The sequence below is a fragment of the Hippocampus zosterae genome, chromosome 11, assembly GCF_025434085.1.
Source record: "Hippocampus zosterae strain Florida chromosome 11, ASM2543408v3, whole genome shotgun sequence".
NCBI lineage: Eukaryota > Metazoa > Chordata > Actinopteri > Syngnathiformes > Syngnathidae > Hippocampus > Hippocampus zosterae.
The window spans coordinates 11,323,467-11,341,205 of NC_067461.1; the positions used below are offsets into that span (position 1 = coordinate 11,323,467).

General features: G+C 40.0%; 1 protein-coding gene across 10 annotated transcripts in view; it reads left to right on the forward strand.

The window, feature by feature from the left end:
- Window positions 1–17,739, forward strand: part of adgrb3 (adhesion G protein-coupled receptor B3) — a 125,918-nt gene that overhangs the window by 87,752 nt on the left and 20,427 nt on the right. For all 10 annotated transcript variants that reach the window (XM_052080562.1, XM_052080564.1, XM_052080557.1 and 7 more), the window contains 5 exons: window positions 1,691–1,793; window positions 2,062–2,105; window positions 14,212–14,338; window positions 15,880–15,983; window positions 16,081–16,183. In XM_052080562.1, the coding sequence (XP_051936522.1) occupies window positions 1,691–1,793; window positions 2,062–2,105; window positions 14,212–14,338; window positions 15,880–15,983; window positions 16,081–16,183 (481 nt within the window). The remainder of the gene's footprint in view (window positions 1–1,690; window positions 1,794–2,061; window positions 2,106–14,211; window positions 14,339–15,879; window positions 15,984–16,080; window positions 16,184–17,739) is intronic.

Here is a 17,739-nt window from a genome sequence, read left to right on the forward strand (position 1 = left end):
ACCAACGTCCAAAGACAGAGCAGCCATTGCAGTGGACCAGGCCATGAGTTCCATCTTCAGCAGCTGGCCTTAGTGTGCATATGATGAAAACAAACTGTCAGATTTAAGTTCCTTTTTTCCAAATGTCAAGTTTGCAAAGTTCTAAAAAAAAAAGAAAAATAACCCCCCACACACACACACACACACATCTTTCCTTGGAATGCATTTATTCAAGTGCACCGAAAGTGGTGCGCTGCAGAGTTCAACAAAAAGTCCATTGACGTTCATTTTACAGAGTGTTCAAAAAAGATATTCAAAGCATATAAAAGGTCTGACAAAAATATTCTTAGCTCTAGTGGTGTTGGAAGGATGGCCATCCTTTGTGTTACTACCTCGCTCCTGCTTTTAATCTAAAGAGAGGCTATGCAGTCAATCCGTAAAATCACAAGTAAGGATTTTGAAAACATCACATCTTAAAAGTAGAGGAGTCAAAAAAGCATCATGTTCATAACTGACAAAGCTTTTATTTGTTCTCCCTGTTATCTTTTGTACTCGGAACACAGATGGTAAATGATTGATTTTTCATGTGTATGATTCTACTTTTACTTACAGGGTATTTTTGTGTAAAGTCAAAAAAGAAATTGCAGAAAAACGTGGTGTAGTTCAATAATGTTTTTTTTTTTTTTTTTTAATATGCCTGCAAAAAGGCCATGCCAATTCAAAATACTCCATGAATTGCTTTTCTGGTACAAAAAGCAATACGGTATAACAAGAGTGAATATCCCCGGCGCAGTTTGACAACAGAGTTGAATAAAATACGGTACCGGTTAGCATTGTATTGGTTTGTGGGGGAAATTTAAATTTTAACCACAAAAAAGGAACGGTAATGATCAATAGAATAACAATATCGAGTGTCACTAAAATATGTACGGGTATGTACATATGTACTCATTAGGCAATGAGAGTGAATAGACTGAGTAGCAGCAACGTATGTGACAATTGTACATAAGTGATAATCTCGATATTCATACATGCAGATGCCAGTGGAAACTGTACATGAATACATTTATACTGTATATACGCAGGTGTGCATGGCAGCTGTACGTGAATCAATAATTACTCATGTGTGCAAAACACAAGTGGCTGGTTTAGCCATCCATCTATCCTCTTTCAATAGTACACGTTCTCATTACGTTCAAGGGTAGGCTGGAGGCTCACCCAGCTCTCTTTGGGTGAGAGGCAGGGTACACTCTTTGTAAGCCAATCACAGGGCGCATATAAACCATTATAGGCAACCTGGAGTCTTTGGTTGCAACTTCATTCAGAAAAAAAACACACGCATAAGTAAGAGTAGTCAGATAAATGAGGGCCAAATGTTGCATCTGTAACTAGCTTTGGCAAATTTAAGAGTTGATGAAAGTGTCACTTGCCAACAACGAGCTGAGTAGGTTGAGCTTTCATTGGAATTGTTATCCATACTTATATTGGTATACATGGTAAAATCCAAAAGAAAAAACAAGACTTTGTTAGTTGTCCTTTTAAAGGCAATGTTTTTGATGTTGTTCTTGGACTGGTATCTTATTGGATTGTGCAGGTTAATGTTATCCAATTGCTGAGTCATTGAGGTTACAAAGTTATAGAAAGTCTTGTCGAGAGGATGATTCAAACAATGACATTTATTCCTTCTGTCATATTTTTGTGGGCGTTTCAGGAACCACACAGTCGTGAACTCCAAGGTCATTGCTGTCACTGTCAGGCCGGGGCCCAAGGCCATCCAGTCTCACCTGGAGATTGAACTGGCTCACCTGGCCAATGTAAGCACAGGCTCACACGATCACCAAAGCACTCTGTTTGATGATTATAATTATTCATAGTTAGCCACAAAAATGCTTGATGATTCCCTTTTTTTTAATTCTCTGGGTAATGAAGTGTTTCTAAGTTGTCAAAATGTGTTGAAGGACAAACAAATTGTGTCACAGGTTAATTAGAATTCTGACAGCGGTGGCCATGAAGATGAATTGTTTTTATCATTCACTTTAATGACTTTTTTGTATACATTTTGCCAATTTCTATTTCTTTCAGGGAACCCTCAGCCCTCACTGTGCACTGTGGGACAACAGCGTAATGTGAGTACAACCGGAGCCACTCGTTCAATTACATGTGAAGCTTTCAGCAGTGAAGCAAGCAAGTTGCAGAGATTTCACTCAGTTCACTGAGTAATACGAAATTAAGCATATATGTGAAATCAAAATGTGTGAGAATAAGAAGCCAAAATGCTTCTGATTACAGCGGTGAAGTCTTAATCATTCCTGAATTGCTGTTGAATTTACTTTTTTTTTATGCTACTATTATAATTTTGAAAAATATTATTCTGTAATGTACGGTTAGTGTTGTCGTTTAGGCCTAGCGCAAATTGCAAATGGTTTACCCATGATAAATATCAGCATTCTAAACATGTATCCGCCAGCATTCAAAGTCTTGCTCCTTATACAGCCGAATAATATCAAAGGGAAGGTTGGTATGATGAAAAAAGAGATATAAAAAATGATTGAAAAACGATTTGAGGTTGGACTTGAACTACAGTACGTTGGGCTTGGTGTATCAGAAATAATTGAAAACCTATAATGCCCATGGGTTGTGTACAACACCAACAATTATTGGAGATTAGACCATCAACGGGATTTATGAGAGGGGATGTCATAAAAAGGAAAACATTTACTAAATTGATTTTTGCTGCAAGATACCATGATTTCCTCAGTCAACTGTCAGCTGCATCAAGCCTTAAAAGCAGTCAGGTTCTTGTTGGCTATAAAATACAATTTTATCTGTTTGGAAAAGCTTGAAAGATTTGTGACTGGAAGAGTGTGGAAAATGAGAAATGTGCCAATTTGACCCTTCACTTCATCTACATGAGCCATCTTTTACAATTCTCAATCAAGTAGATTCTTGGTTTGACATTGAGAAATAAGCTTTCGATCAGAAACTCCTTGGGTACTGAAGACAAACTTTGGACAAAGTGGTGTAGCCTTGTGTCTTCATGGAAACAAGAATAGCCATGTATAGCTTTATGCTGTGCAGTGTTTCTGTCGAGGAGATGCTGCCACGATTACATCAAAACAAATATGAGTCAGCCATGACTCAGGACAGTCGCTCCTTCAAACCACAGCTACAGTATATAAGTGGTTACGCAACCTCAGTTTTACACAGAACACCATTAAGTCAATGTGCAATTAGATGGAAAAGACAGACATTTGCAAGGCATTAAAAATGGACCACCTGAAGTGTCAAGGCCACAAATACTGCAGAGCTGAATAACAGAACAAGCCATGAGGATGCCACAACACATAGGGCTGCATTATCCATACTTTCAAAATGGACATTTTCTTTTTCACCCACTCTAAATGTGCATATTTTATATTCTCTATGTTTCGGATTAATAGATGTCATGACGTCATAATGCTGTGCTATATGTGATAATGTTCTGTTAACTTTTCCGGCTGACATTGCTTTTGCCAACACTCTTGCAGAATGACGTTAATATGCAAAGCGTGGTTTCATCGTACTGGAATGGTTCAGTATGCTCCAATGGACAATCTTCTTGTACTGTATTGGTTCGAACTGTTGCTGCTCGTAGACATTACACAAAGGAATCCCATGACTCAGTGTGTTGAATGTGAGGCACAACACTGAAGCAGTTGCTTGCCCACATTTTACATAATGCAGGCTTATTGGATGACATTGTTGAATGTGCTGGATCCTCTCAGGCCACATTTAGTGTGTGTGTGTGTGTGTCTGTGTGCGTTGTATACACAGGCAGGCACCTCTCCTTTTCTTTTGCATCTTTTGCAAAGTAGCTGTAGCAAAGTGCACAAATTCCGTTCAAAATGAATATAAGACACAACTTGAAACGAATCTTTGTTTTTTTGCTTATTTATTTTACCCTCACTGACCCCAGGTGTTATGAAATCAACCATCGATTGATTGTATGCACTGTATGGGCTAAAAACCTCATACTCAGTTGATTTTTCAATGAGGTGATGGACTACACTCATTACCTTTGCCTGAATATTAAGGATTTAGTTTACCAATATATTAGCATGATTGTCCCCCTGTTATGGTTTGCTTTGATGAATTTCGTGTGGAAAGGACCTCACCTAAACGACAAGAGAGTCTAATATGAGTGACCTCTGACCTCATAAATGGTCACCTGGATGAATAGACAAACATTGCCACACTCACAGATTCATGTAGCCTATCATCCCATCTTTTCTTCAAGTTTCAGTTGGTGTGATAGCAAGCTGTCCCAATACTTTGGTCCATATTGCGTCACTTCATGTAGAACCAACAAGTATAACCCGTTAACCGGATGTTTTTACTTAAAGATGTTAGTGCATTTGAATTCATTAGAAAGCCTTAAAGTAGCAGTCTCCAATGAAGACAGCATTTTTATGGCAAAATAAATAGCATCGTTTGAACACATGTTCTCCTCTATTGTGCTGTTTGAGGGCATCTGGTCTATTTCAGAACAGGAAAGACACAACTGGGAAAACTCTCCATGTGTTTGTCTGACTTTCAGCAAAGCCAGTGTTTATTACAGTCATTATTTTATGATCCACACCCAGTCATTTCCATCGGCAAATGACTCCACAGGGCGATTAGCGTAGCACACAGTTGGCTGGTCCGATTAAAATAGGAGATGCGCTCAGAGGGCCATAGAGGAGGGGAAACATACCATCTGTCTGACATGTTTCAAACAAAACCACAGTGTAAGGATGTGAGTTTTGTTTATATGTTCCCCCATGCACTGAATGATTATAAGTCTGTGTCATACCTTGAGGATGCCAGTAGTAGTAGCTATAAAACCGTATCTGATGGTCACTGAGTGAGGACTGAACCCACACTGTTTGCACCGACGTAACTTGAATGCACCACTGTATCATTGACAACGAACGTCACATAACAAATGTCCCAAAAAACAATGTTCAAATAACAATAACAACTTAAACGGGAATAGAATTGACAACAACAGACAATGATCTGACAAACACAGAACGAAAGCAGGAATCCAAATCAAGCCAACTGACGAGACTATGAGGAACACCTGGACAGGAAAGCGTGGCTGAGGGATCTGACAAGAAGAGGTGGACACAAAATTTACCAAAACAGACATCCATCAATCGATTTTCTAATCCGCTCATCCTCACAAGGGTCACGGGCGCGTGGAAGCCTATCACAGCTGTCTTTGGGCAACAAGCGGGATACACCCTGAACTGCTTGCCAGTCAATCACAGGGCACACATAGACAAACAACCATTCACACTCACGGTCATTCCGAGGGACAATTTAGAGCATAGGTGTCGAGCTCAGATCCTGGAGGGCCACTGTCCTCCATTTTTCCAACTCTCCCTGTTGCAACACACCCGATTCAAATGAACAGGTTAGATATCAGGCTTTCGCACAGCTTGCTGATGATCAGATCATTTGAATCAGCTGTGTTGCAACAGGTTGACTTGAGTTGACTTTACACTGATAATTTAGAGAAGGGCTAAGGAACTCCTGCCTGTTTTCGAGCTCTCCCTGTTCCAACACACCTGATCCAATTGCTCATGATCATTTCAGGCTTCTACAGATGTGGTGATGAGCTGATTTTTTGAATCAGTTGTGCTGGAGTAGGGAGGGATCTAAAACAGGCAGGATATGGCTCTCGAGGAACCGGAGTTCCCTACACCTGACTTAGAGTCTTCCATTAACCTGCCATGCATGTTTTGGGAATGTGGGAGGAAACCGGAGTACCCGGAGAAAATCCACTCAGGCATGGGGAACACATTCAAACTCCACATAGGGAGTCGGAGCCCGAATTGAGGATGTGATGACCAGTCGAACAAGGCCGCCCCACAAGACGTTGAAAAAGGGACACAGGAACAACATGACAAAACAAAATCCAACAAATCAGCAAGCACACAGCCATTGACAACTAACATAATACAAAAATTGTAAAATTGTATGCGATAAATGTTTACATTTATTTGTAAATTGAATTAATTGATGCTTCTAATCTAAATTATGTACCGGTACTTAATCTTCTTATATCAATTATATCATCAGGTTTTAACTTTACATTCATTACCTTTTTTTTAAACTATTTTGCAGAGTTTAAGCACTTGGTGTCTTGAACATATGTTAATTCCAATATTTAAAGGGTCCAAATTGCCTCTAAACTATGACTACAAGTGAAGTTCAGAATGACATTTCAATCCAGCTTCAACCGTTTTAAAATACCCCTGCCATTTAATGCTTCAAATCTACTCAATCCCGGCTAACCACTGTGAAGCGAGCCAAGTGATTATCGTCTTAATTTCTAAATTGTGTTCCTTCACAGATTATCCTCAAAGTTTAGTAAAGGGTTTCACAAATCTGGAATTTGCCACGTCAGGATTAACTGCATCTCAACACCGTTTTAACACATTTCCAAACACTCAGCATTTTACATGCTGAAAACGTATCCTGTCATTTAGCTGTTGTTTCCTTCTCTTCCATTTCATACATTATGATATAAAACCAAATTGCCTTTGCAACATGCTTTGTTTCATTTTGACTGTAATGCCAAGACTCATGCTGGATTTACTCTCTGAGCTACTTAGAGAGAGAAGCAAATATATTTTTGTAAACAATACCCTTGAAGTTTTGTAAAATAAGACAAAGGACCTCTCTCTTTATAGTGGTTAGTAAAGGATTCGAAAGGATTTCTCTAAGATGATGTTCATTCTCTCTTTTTCACCTGCAACATTCATGTAAGTGAAATTTTGGTGGAGCACAAACTCCTCCAGAATCAAGGCTGATCAATAATTCACATTTGGAGTGGTGAGAAGCATCTGCTGCAGCTTTATCCTGGCTAGAAGCCAAACGGGCCACATGTAAACACTGCAAGATACGACTAAATTTAGACTAAAGATGTGAGATCAAGTCCATTATGAAAGTCTTCCGATAGACTGTGGTGTGCTAGAAAATCCGTAGATTTGTACCCATTATTTTTTCTTCATTTATCAGGTTATTTTTTTAACCATTTTTTTCCCGGCTTGTTAAAAGAGTGTCGTCTGCTGATGTGCACTGCGTACACTAACGTAATGGCGGCGAAGAGAGAAGACAGAGTTAATAAAAGCAAAGTCAGTGTTGCCAACTTTATGATTTCTCCATTTTCGTTAGAGGTATTGGCCTCCCTCAAGCAAAAACATTTCATGAAAACTATTATTTCAAATTCCTGCCAAGAAACAGAAAACACGAGCGGAATCATTTTCACATGGTTTTATGTATAGTAGCTAAGTTAATCATGGAGTCAATCATGCTGAGCATTGCCCAAGACATGCTTATTTATTCATTGCATTGTATCAACACACGTAGAACATTTGACTGATAGTACTGTTTGTGCTTTAAAAAAATGTCAAGATTTCAAACGTTTTTAAGTTCTTTAGAAGAGCTGCAGACACATTTTATGGACCGTCAAATGTTTTTTAAATGGAAATCACAATTACAGAAAGAATGCTCTAACTATTCAGCCTTGTTATGGTTTTTAAATTTGATTTTTATATACTTGGTCTCTACTCAATCTGGACTTCAGATGTTTTGATCTTTTCTTGGTCTTGGTGAGTTCGGGTCTCAGGCAAGACTTGTTCTTGGATTGTGTGTTCTTGAGCCACCCTTCAAATTAGACAAAGAAATTGTCGGCGGGGGATTTAACTGTGGGAATAACAGGGCAGCATCCATTTGCAGTGATGGCGTTATCCCAACCTTGTCTAGAGCATTATTTGCATGTCACATCAATGTCACATCATGCGGGTCAAGTAATCCTAGTGATGCTAGTTTGCCAACTCAGCAGGCTTATGCCCGAGACAACGTCCTACACATGGGCATGAGACATGGAAGGGGCCAAGGTTGTCACGTAGCGAGGTTGTGGTGGACCCCAAAATGCATGCAAGAGGGAGTAGCAGGGTGTATTTGAAGAAGTGTATTGATATAACACAGAAAACTAAATCCTAAACAAACGAAGTCCAAAGTATCAAACAAAACCATGCCTGAAGCTCAAAACTATCAATAACAGAAACATGACCTAAACATGACAGCGGCAAAGAGCAAAAAACAATGACCCAACAATGAGTAGTCAGCCGGGAGTCCTTTTATAGCCACTAATTACCTAACGACCAAAAGGTGTGCAGCTGCAGGGAAAAGCCACACAGTTCCACCTGTTGGTCACAAACCGTAACATGACAAAGGTGGAACGGCATTTTAAATGGATTCAAGAGATGAACTCAATCATATCATGGTAATTCATAGTGACGCAATCATCTCATGTGCTGTTGCCATATGGTTTGGTTTGTTTATTGAACATAAAACATATACAGTAATAATTTGACAGAAAATAAGGTAAATATCACTGAATTTGGAAAAGGAAAGAAGGCCATGGAGCAAGAAGCCATGCTGCTCTACAAGTTAAAGATGTACAATTGCAGCAGAAAAGCAGAAAAAACTCGACTCTGGTTTTGCTTTATGTGAAAGTTTTTTATTGGGGTCCAATTTACTTCACTTTGGATGCCGTGACAAATTTAATAGTTTTTCTCGTTTGTCGCCAGATTTCTTTGACATTTCCATATCTGAAATCGGCGGCTGTCAAAGTTTTGATGTCACAGTCATCCAATTGCTGCATTTGCACCACAGACGTGCCCTTGATCAGATTTAGTCCCAGCGAGAGAGAGCAAGCTTTTGTTGCCTTTAGTTTGGGCTTTTAATGGAAAGTGCACTGCAAATAGGACGAGCACAATGGTATCCTTATTTTGATGATATCTGTATCAAAAGATAGAGCAAGGATAAGAGGTAGGAGTGCACCGATATTCAACAAAATTTTTAGTTCTGCTGCAGTAAAAAAATAAATAAAAAGATGGATGACTGTCAAGAATTGAAACATGCATAAGGAGGTCTTATTGTTTTGTGCGCATTCAAGTAACTAGCTACATAATCATTGGCTTGTATGATACATCAAATCAATTACCGGTATATGAACAAAGTAATTGTACCTTAAAATAGCAACTTGCTATAATAGTAACAGCTGCAAGAACATCTACAGTATATTTATTCATATGTCTGTTAAACTCACATTTTCTGTCTGTTAAGATAGATTTTGAAATGTGAAAATGCATGTTTGGATATTCTGTATGTTCACCCACTCGGGCCCTTAGGCTGACAGTCATTAAATTGCCTGTCATCGGTACATCAAGGACTTCGGTGTTCCGTGTTTGCCTAATTTGCAATAAACACACAAAAATTTTAAGTCCTATTGCTGTGAGGAAATATTGCAAATGAGTTGCATGTTTAAACAAAAGCATCACGGACAAGGAACTATTTAGGGCGGGGAATGGATGGCCCATGGGCCATGTAAGTCTTCTGAGAGCATTTGATCTACCGAACATGCAATCCTGAAAACAAATCAAACCTCAGAGGAACTGTTCCAAAAAGCCCCAAAACATTTAACCCACAAATGTGCCTCATATATAATCAGCAGTATTTGCTTCATCTTGCATCATATTTTACTCATAAAATTAGGAGGGAAGACCCACTGTCAAATGGCTCCTGCTTAAAAAAATAAATACATCAATAAAATAAAAGTTCCCCACCCCTGATTAAACTTTTAAGTACAATTTCTAAGGACCTTTAAAGTAAGAATCACCATATTTGGAGATGCTTGTCCCAAAATGAATACCTGCTATGCTTAAAAGTCGACATTTCATTCTGCCAGATTGCAGTCATGTGTCTTATATCTATCCATCCTTGTCCTCACAAGGGTCGCTGGGGGTGCTGGAGCCTATTCCAGCTGTCTTCTGGCAGTTGGCAGGGGACAACCTTAACCGGTTGCCAGCCAATCGCAGGGCACACAGAGACGAACAACCATCCACACTCACACTCACACCTAGGGATAATTTTGAGTGTTCAATCAGCTTGCCATGCACGTTTTTGGAATGTGGGAGGAAACCAGAGTACCCGGAGAAAACATGCAAACTCCACACAGGGAGGCAGGAGTTGGAATTGAACCCAGTACCTCTGCACTGTGAGGTCAACGCGCTAACCACTGGACCACTGACTGTGTCTTATATATTGATGTCTAAAAATTTTCAATCGGAGTTTGATCCAATTCTGTCACAAATGTTATTCCTGGATTCATTATAACACCAAGTTGACATTGGCACCTCGTGGTCAACAACGTGTATGTGCATTTCTTCGCATTAAGAGTCACACTGCGACGGTGAGAGACTAAAGCCAATGTGACAAATATTAATCCTCAGCCTCTCTTGGCCCCGCATAAGCTTCTACAAAGTTCGGAAATGATCTTGCGCAGTTCCCACCAGGGAAGTTGTGACTTCATTTCAAGGAACTGGAAGTCATCAATCAGTACCTGTGGCTGTTTGAAGGCTGTGAGTAGCACTTCATCACAGCCCTACATGGAATTACCTGAAACAATAAAAAAAGTCAGTTCGACTAATACAGGAAACGTTTGCTGAATTCCAGACTGGGCTATGTTTGGCTTTCATTATTGATGACTGTGCAACCCGATCTCCACGGCAGTCAAAAAATTATGCTTCTTGGCCTAGCTTGCTTGGTTCAATGCCTTCTCAGCCTTAAAAACTGAAAAAAGGGGGAAAAAACTGCTGCTGAGACTCACAATTATCAGGATTTTTATTTATTTATTTATTTTTGGGATGATGGACGTGTGGTCACAATGGAGTGAATCCATACTGGGGGTTTTTTCCCACTAAATCGTGTCTTTTAGTCATTGCTAAGATTTTACAGACCTCTTGGGAATAACTGAAGGTTAATTGCCAGATAGACGTGGTGCGTGTGTGTGTGTGTGCGTGTGTTTGTGTGTGTGTGTGTGTGTGTGTGTGTGTGTGTGTGTGTGTGTGCGTGTGTGTGTGTGTGTGTGCGTGCATGCATGTGTGAGAGAAAGACAGAGAGCGAGAGAAAGTAAGCTTAGTGTAGCAATTGCTTTGATTTGTACGCTGTCGAATTTACATGATTTTTGCACAAAATAAAATCATCTGAATCCAGATGCATTTTTTTAAGTTGACCATAGAGCTATCTGAAAATTGTATTAAATAATTAAATTGAGTAAATTCAACATGCCATTTTTTCCAGTGTATATTTATGATTAAAACCAGTTTTCAGAGCTTCTGTTTCAGTGACAAAGTAGCCAGACTGTTGCTGGAGTGAGAAGCTTTATTGACAGCGATCATGACCATGGCCTTCCCAATACCCAATTAGAGTGAATGATTTTATGTTTATGCAGAAATCCTTGAACCAGAGCTTGAGGGGGTTTCAGTCCCCATCACGTTATATATCTCAAGTAGATCCACACTTTAGCTGTCCACTCAGCTTAATTAATTATTATCTTGTCCGTCTCAGTCAGATGAGTGCTCCTTAAAAATGATTTGAATCGGTCCAATGCGTCAGCTGAATAGCAAGAGATAAGAACAAAAACGTGTAGCACTTGTTAATTCAAGCTCATGACGAGAGAGAAGAAATGACAAGCAAAGTAGATTTTATTGTATTTATGTGCGAGTGTGAGTAGACATGCTGGAGCTGCTCATTCCTTTTGGGAAATTCAGACTACAGTCTCCACTGTCCCTACCTGGAATAATAAACATCGCTGGAATATTGATCAAATGACACAGCAGAAGTTGCTTGGTGCACTAATACACACCTATACACTCACCAGCCATAACATTAACCTACAGGATTGATTTAGATTTAACACAAGAGCTGTATCACGTAATGCGCCTTTTCACTGATAGCAATGCTTCAATTTAGTTTAGACTGTCAGGGAGGTATTATTCACTTTTGTTGACATTGCACTTCTTTTTGTTGTTGTTACTTTCCAGTATATAATGTATGGATCTCAATGACAACACTCAGGGATATACAGGAAGTCGTTATCTATAAATCTTTTCCTGATTCAATTTAGGATTGTCTTGCATTGGTTGAGGTCTCTGTGCTCTGGTGATTGTTGTTTGTGCACTGCATGGTGAGGTTCAGAATCATAGAAACGGGGTAATGCAGTTATACGCCACTGGAATCGACAACGGACACTATAGAGATGATGAAATGTAAACATTGCATTCAAACACTAATGAACAATAATGTTAATTGTCACCATAGGTGAAGGGACAATGTTTTTTTTTATGTTACCAACATAACTTGATGGCCATCAGGACAACAGCCGAGGATGTCAAATGGAAGCCACTTGTTAGTTTGATTGGTTAAATCTTCTTTGAGTTGGCTCCCCTTTAGAACCAAGGCTCTTGGCAGCTCCTTTTTAATAAGCATTAATTGCCACCCAAAACAATAGATTGGAAAATTATCAACAGAAATGAACAACTGTTTCTTTTACACACAGTGTTAATATTTTCTTTCTACGTTCAGAGCAAGTGCACTATTTCCACTTGGTTTGACTCCATGTCATTGTTGTTTTGGCCTTGGCTGAGGTATTTTCTCTGTGAGTCGCTTTTTTATTCACGTTGTAAAGACACTTTTTAAATCACTCACAATTCAACCAGTCACAATTTATTTTTTTCCACTTTCAGAAGAGGTTAACAAGTTAAGTCATGTCTCCGGGATTTGTTTTGCTCCCAGGACTCAAAGGGGTTTCGACCAATACAGGGGAAGTGAACATAATTAAGCTTTATTTATTTAAATTTTTTAAATATAATTTAAAATAAAATCCTGGTGGATCTTAAATGAGACCACACAGATGTTATAGCTCCCATAGCATCATCCCTGACTGCTCTTCTTACTAACCTTAAAGATAGAATTTGACAAAATTACCACTTGTTCTTATGTGGTAAATCCCCTGATTATTTTGACCTTGGTCGATGTATTTTCTCTATGAGCGGCTTTCTAGTTAGCTTTGAAAAGACACACACTTAGGAATAACCCTGTCATTATTTATTTTTCCGACTTCGGGGACAAGCTCACAAGCACCGCTAATTTTTGCACAGTTACTCTTTTGTGAGGAAACTACCACTTATTATCTATTCTTATTGTTTTTGCCTTGGCAGAGGTAATTTTCTGAAGACCTACAGTACTTTTTGAAAATTATTTTAGTGGATCAGATTAGATCAGGAGGTGTGCTTCATGAAGTGCCGTAGTGCTCTAAATTGTACAGCGTGTTTTGGCAGAAATTATGTTTTTGACGTTGTGATACAACAGGTTATTGATTTTCAGTATGGAGAAATCCACAGTCACGCACTTTTTATTGTTTGTATTTATTTCTGTTTTTTTTTACACTGTCTAGAAAATAAACACAAACGGGATAATCGGCGATTGATATGAAAAATACATTTAAAGAAAATGTACTCCTCATCATTCCCCTGCCACAGTGGTGTGAAGTGGATACCGGTAGCAACCATTCGCGCTGCTCCAGCGGGGTGGTCTCTCTGTCGCGGGCTTCTAATCTCGCTCGCTTCTTGCCCGGCGGCGATCACCCTTTTATGCGTAAAATGACTTTGAGGAATTATCCCGAAGCATTATCATCCCCGTTTTGGAAGCGGACGTCCGGTCGATTCAACACACTGCGCGTTAGCGCGCACAGCTGCTCTCATTGGGCTAGGCTCCCCCTTCTCTGACGCCGGCTAGGAGCCGCGCAACATTAGTCGGATTCCAGGGAGAAAAATCCTTGCTAGGAAACGTCCAAAGGGCTGCTAATTAAAGCAGTGCAGAGGGAGGGGGGGTAAAGCAAGGAAAAGAACGGAATAACAGGTGCGAAAGGAGGTGGGGGGGAGAAGTGGCCGTTCCGAACGGAGACAAGCGGATGGAATAATAATAATAATTAAAAAAAGGAAGCACAGCAAGAGATGCAGGTAAATATGACCGCTCGTTTTTAAGTATTATTGATACCGGCGCGGGGTGTTTGTGTTGGAATCAGCACCGGGGTGTCTGGACAGCTCCCTTAACCAACAACCCCCTCCTTCTTCTTTCCTCCGAACCTCTTTCTGCTCTCTTGGCGCCGTACAGCTGTATGCTCCGAGAGCTGCGGCGCTTTTTCTCTTTGATTTGTTTATTTCATTATTTTCTGTAGTCCTCGCGCATGTTCCGAGTCGTATCAATAATACATGCATGCAAAAAAAAGAAGCAGCATAGGGTCACTTAAAACGCCACGAACGTGTTTGTAAAATCGGCTTCTTGTGTTTGCAGGAACGATTCTTGGGGAGCTTGGTCCACAAAGGCGTGTAGAACTGTGCTGACAGATGCCTCGCATACAAAATGCTTATGTGATCGTGTGTCTACCTTCGCCATTTTGGCTCAGCAACCCAGAGAAATGGTAAGTGATTCGCCTTTCTTATTCCTATTGTCTTTTTGAGGGTGGGATGAAAAGGGTGCGCTATTCCAGTTAATTCGGTGCTGAGGGTGGAGTGTATGTGTGTATATTTGTGTGGCTGTGGTGGGGGGTCTTTTCTAGTGTATACACACTCTCTGTGCTTGTCATCCAATACACGTTTCCCAAGAAAGGAACCAAAAAGTTGATATACTTTTTCTTTTTTTAAATCATCTCCCATTTTGTGGCTTGAAAGATGGTGGGTGGGAATGGATTGGAAAAAATCCCAGTTTGTGTTATTGAAGTAATTAACCGTGAGAACATGGAGTACTGTACGGTGTGGCCTGCCTTGGTTTACTCAAGAAGGTCTACAGAGAGCATGTCACTATTAGGCCTCAGTCATACCACTAAAATAAATATTATTGAACCATTTTAACAATAATAATACTAATAATAATAAAACATATTTGTCACAGATGGTGAGATAACAGATAAGTCACACACTACAGACTCCACTGTTTTTGTCTGTTTTGTAACTTTTCTACAGAGATGAGAAGAGACTGTTAAGGAATCTATTCCTTATTTTTTTAGCCCCTCTCTGTTGTTGGATCTGTTCAAACACTTGAACGCAAGAATGTCGTATGCTGTTGAGGGTATATTCTACTTACTGTGATTACAATCACCTTTAGTGCCCCCTCACCCCCAGCACTTTTAGGACCCCTCCAGAGGACATGTTTAACATTAAAAGAGGAACTGTTATCTCAAGTACAGTATCGGTGGTGTTGCTGCCATCACATCAAAGCTCAGACAAAAGACAATGGTGGGTAGTGGTGGTCTGGTCTCACCTCACCACTCCCAACTTTTTCCAGCCACACCGGGTCAGATGACATGTTCGTTTCTTTGTTTCCGGGATTTGGCGTAACTCCACGCCTCTCATTATCATATTGTCTCTATACTTTCTCATGACTGTATTTTTTCTGGGCTTCCTGATGAAATCTGAAACTCTCAGGAGCCCGAATCGATTCGTATTGTGATAAACTGCAGAAAAGAAAAATAAAACCTTTGAAGATTACTGTTCATTGTCTCCAGCCTGTATTTGGACAACCAACATCCTCATCATCCGAAATTAAGGAACACTTGGAGGAAGAGAAAGACCGACTCTCTCCCCCAACAAGACCAACACAGTAGCGTGTGCAAAACATATTTCCATCGTTTACTGTTCACACCTCTGTATTCCGTTACCTGGACACGCCTAACAACACATCACACACCCCAGAAACCTCCTTAGAGGATGAAAACTATGACCACTACACTGTAGTCCTGTTTTCAACTATGCCTCATTATGATAGATGGATGGATGGATGGATGGATGGATGGATGGATAACAGCTTTCCCAATGCAATTGAAGCAACGCAAACAAACATTATGTGCGTAAAATGTTGTGGCATATTTTTCTGACTGCTCCCCTCTGTGTGCATCAGATAAGATGGATGGTCCTGCATGGACCATGTGGTAGTATCCACTGACCTGCTCTGTCTTCTCCACAGACCATGGAATACTCAGGGGTCCCATCTGTGACGCTGATAGTTGGCTGCGGTCTGTCATGCCTCGCCCTGATCACGTTGGCGGTGATATACGCCGTGTTATGGAGGTAATAACCGAAGGCCCCATGATGACGAAATGTTTAAACTATGTGCGTCTTCTATTTACAAGTGTCGTCACATTTTTATGTCCTCTCCTTTCCTTAGATACATCCGCTCCGAACGTTCCATTATCCTGCTTAACTTCTGCTTATCTATCATCTGCTCCAATATATTGATCCTTGTGGGGCAAACGCAGACACACAATGCGGTAAGTGTCATCTGCCCATTTTCTGGTTCACGAGCAAATCTTAAAACACAGAGGCGCAGTGATTGTTTGTAAACACAAACAAACCGGAACAATATGAAATCAATTTGGAGGTTTGTGCTTGCCATGCTAAGCTTATGTTTGATGTCACAAGGAAATACAGCATTCCTTGTAACTTTCAGGCATCTTTCGAGATGGTTCAAACTTTGAAAAGTAGGGATGGGCACTGTAGTCCAGCAATCTTCAAGAATTCTCTCCATATCAAGGAATTAGGCATGTCTCCATATAGTTGATTACTAAGGCAGTGCACTATACTTAGAACTTGTATGGAACTGGCAGGGGGCACAAATGATTAAGCCTCAACTGTTTCCCAACCAAAAGGATTATAATTACATGACATCAGCTAAGGAAAAGATGCACAAGACCCCGAGGCAACATTATTATGCTCAATACCCATAACATCTAGAGATATGTAGTATAAATAATTAGAAAAAATTTTACCAAGTGTCCCCATTGAGAATGTTGGATTTTCCCGTGTGCTCCTGTCCATTTCTCCTCCCTCAACTTTTAACTGAAGGAACCAAAAGGTTTTTAGCATCACATCATAATTAAGTACGCATAACTTTTAAAGAGTAAAGTGCAAGCAGCTTAAAAAGTGGTTCAGAGGTGTCTACGTGTGACTTTTTAAGAGGTGGAAGATGAGAGAACTTAGGAGGGGAAAACAAGGGCATTTATCGGAAGTGTAATCTGTTTTATCGTGCGTTTTGTTATGCCAGCTGTTGTCTGTCTTATAGAGTGCAAACAAACAAGAATGTAACAGCTTTAGTGCAGCTCCTTTCAAGCAAATAGCTCCTTTTGTTTTGGGTACCGTGCAAAAGAAGCCTCTAGTGTAAAATCTCAATGGAAAATAAAGTATCTCTTGCAGTTCAAGGATGAACGTGCAACTTTACTCAGATGGTCTTGAATTAAGCATTATATTGCCCTTTGCTACAGTGACAAACCAAATGGGGCACATCTAGGCAAGGGTTGCAAACGTGCAGCTCTGCAATAGATTGGCATTGGAGGGTTTTTAGGCACATGACACCAGGGAACATGATGCACCACTGAATCAAAGACTAATGAAGCAGTTGAGAGAAATTCTTCATCAATCCAAAAAGTTAAGCTGCAGCTTAAAAGCAATTCTTGTACTTGGCTGAATTAAGTGTGATGATTGAGACATGTTAGTTTTGTTGTTGTTAATGAACGGCTGAAGTTGACGTCTAAGAGAGCAGGACTCAAAAGGACAATGGCAGCTCCTCATAAATATGTATTAGCACTCCAGCTTTGGTTTGTGGCCTGTAAAACATAAAAAACAAGTTTGGCAAACAGTTATTCTGATTTACTAGCTGCCCACGTAGATGCCCTCCTCAGTCATTTGGCAGCACTACACTGACACATTGTCAGATTACAAAGACATGTCATTATGTAGCACTATTGAAGTTTTACTTTTTACCCAGCTCACTGATTCTCCCCTTTCTCCACTGTCCTGCCTCATTAGTCCACATTCTTTGTTTTGGTGA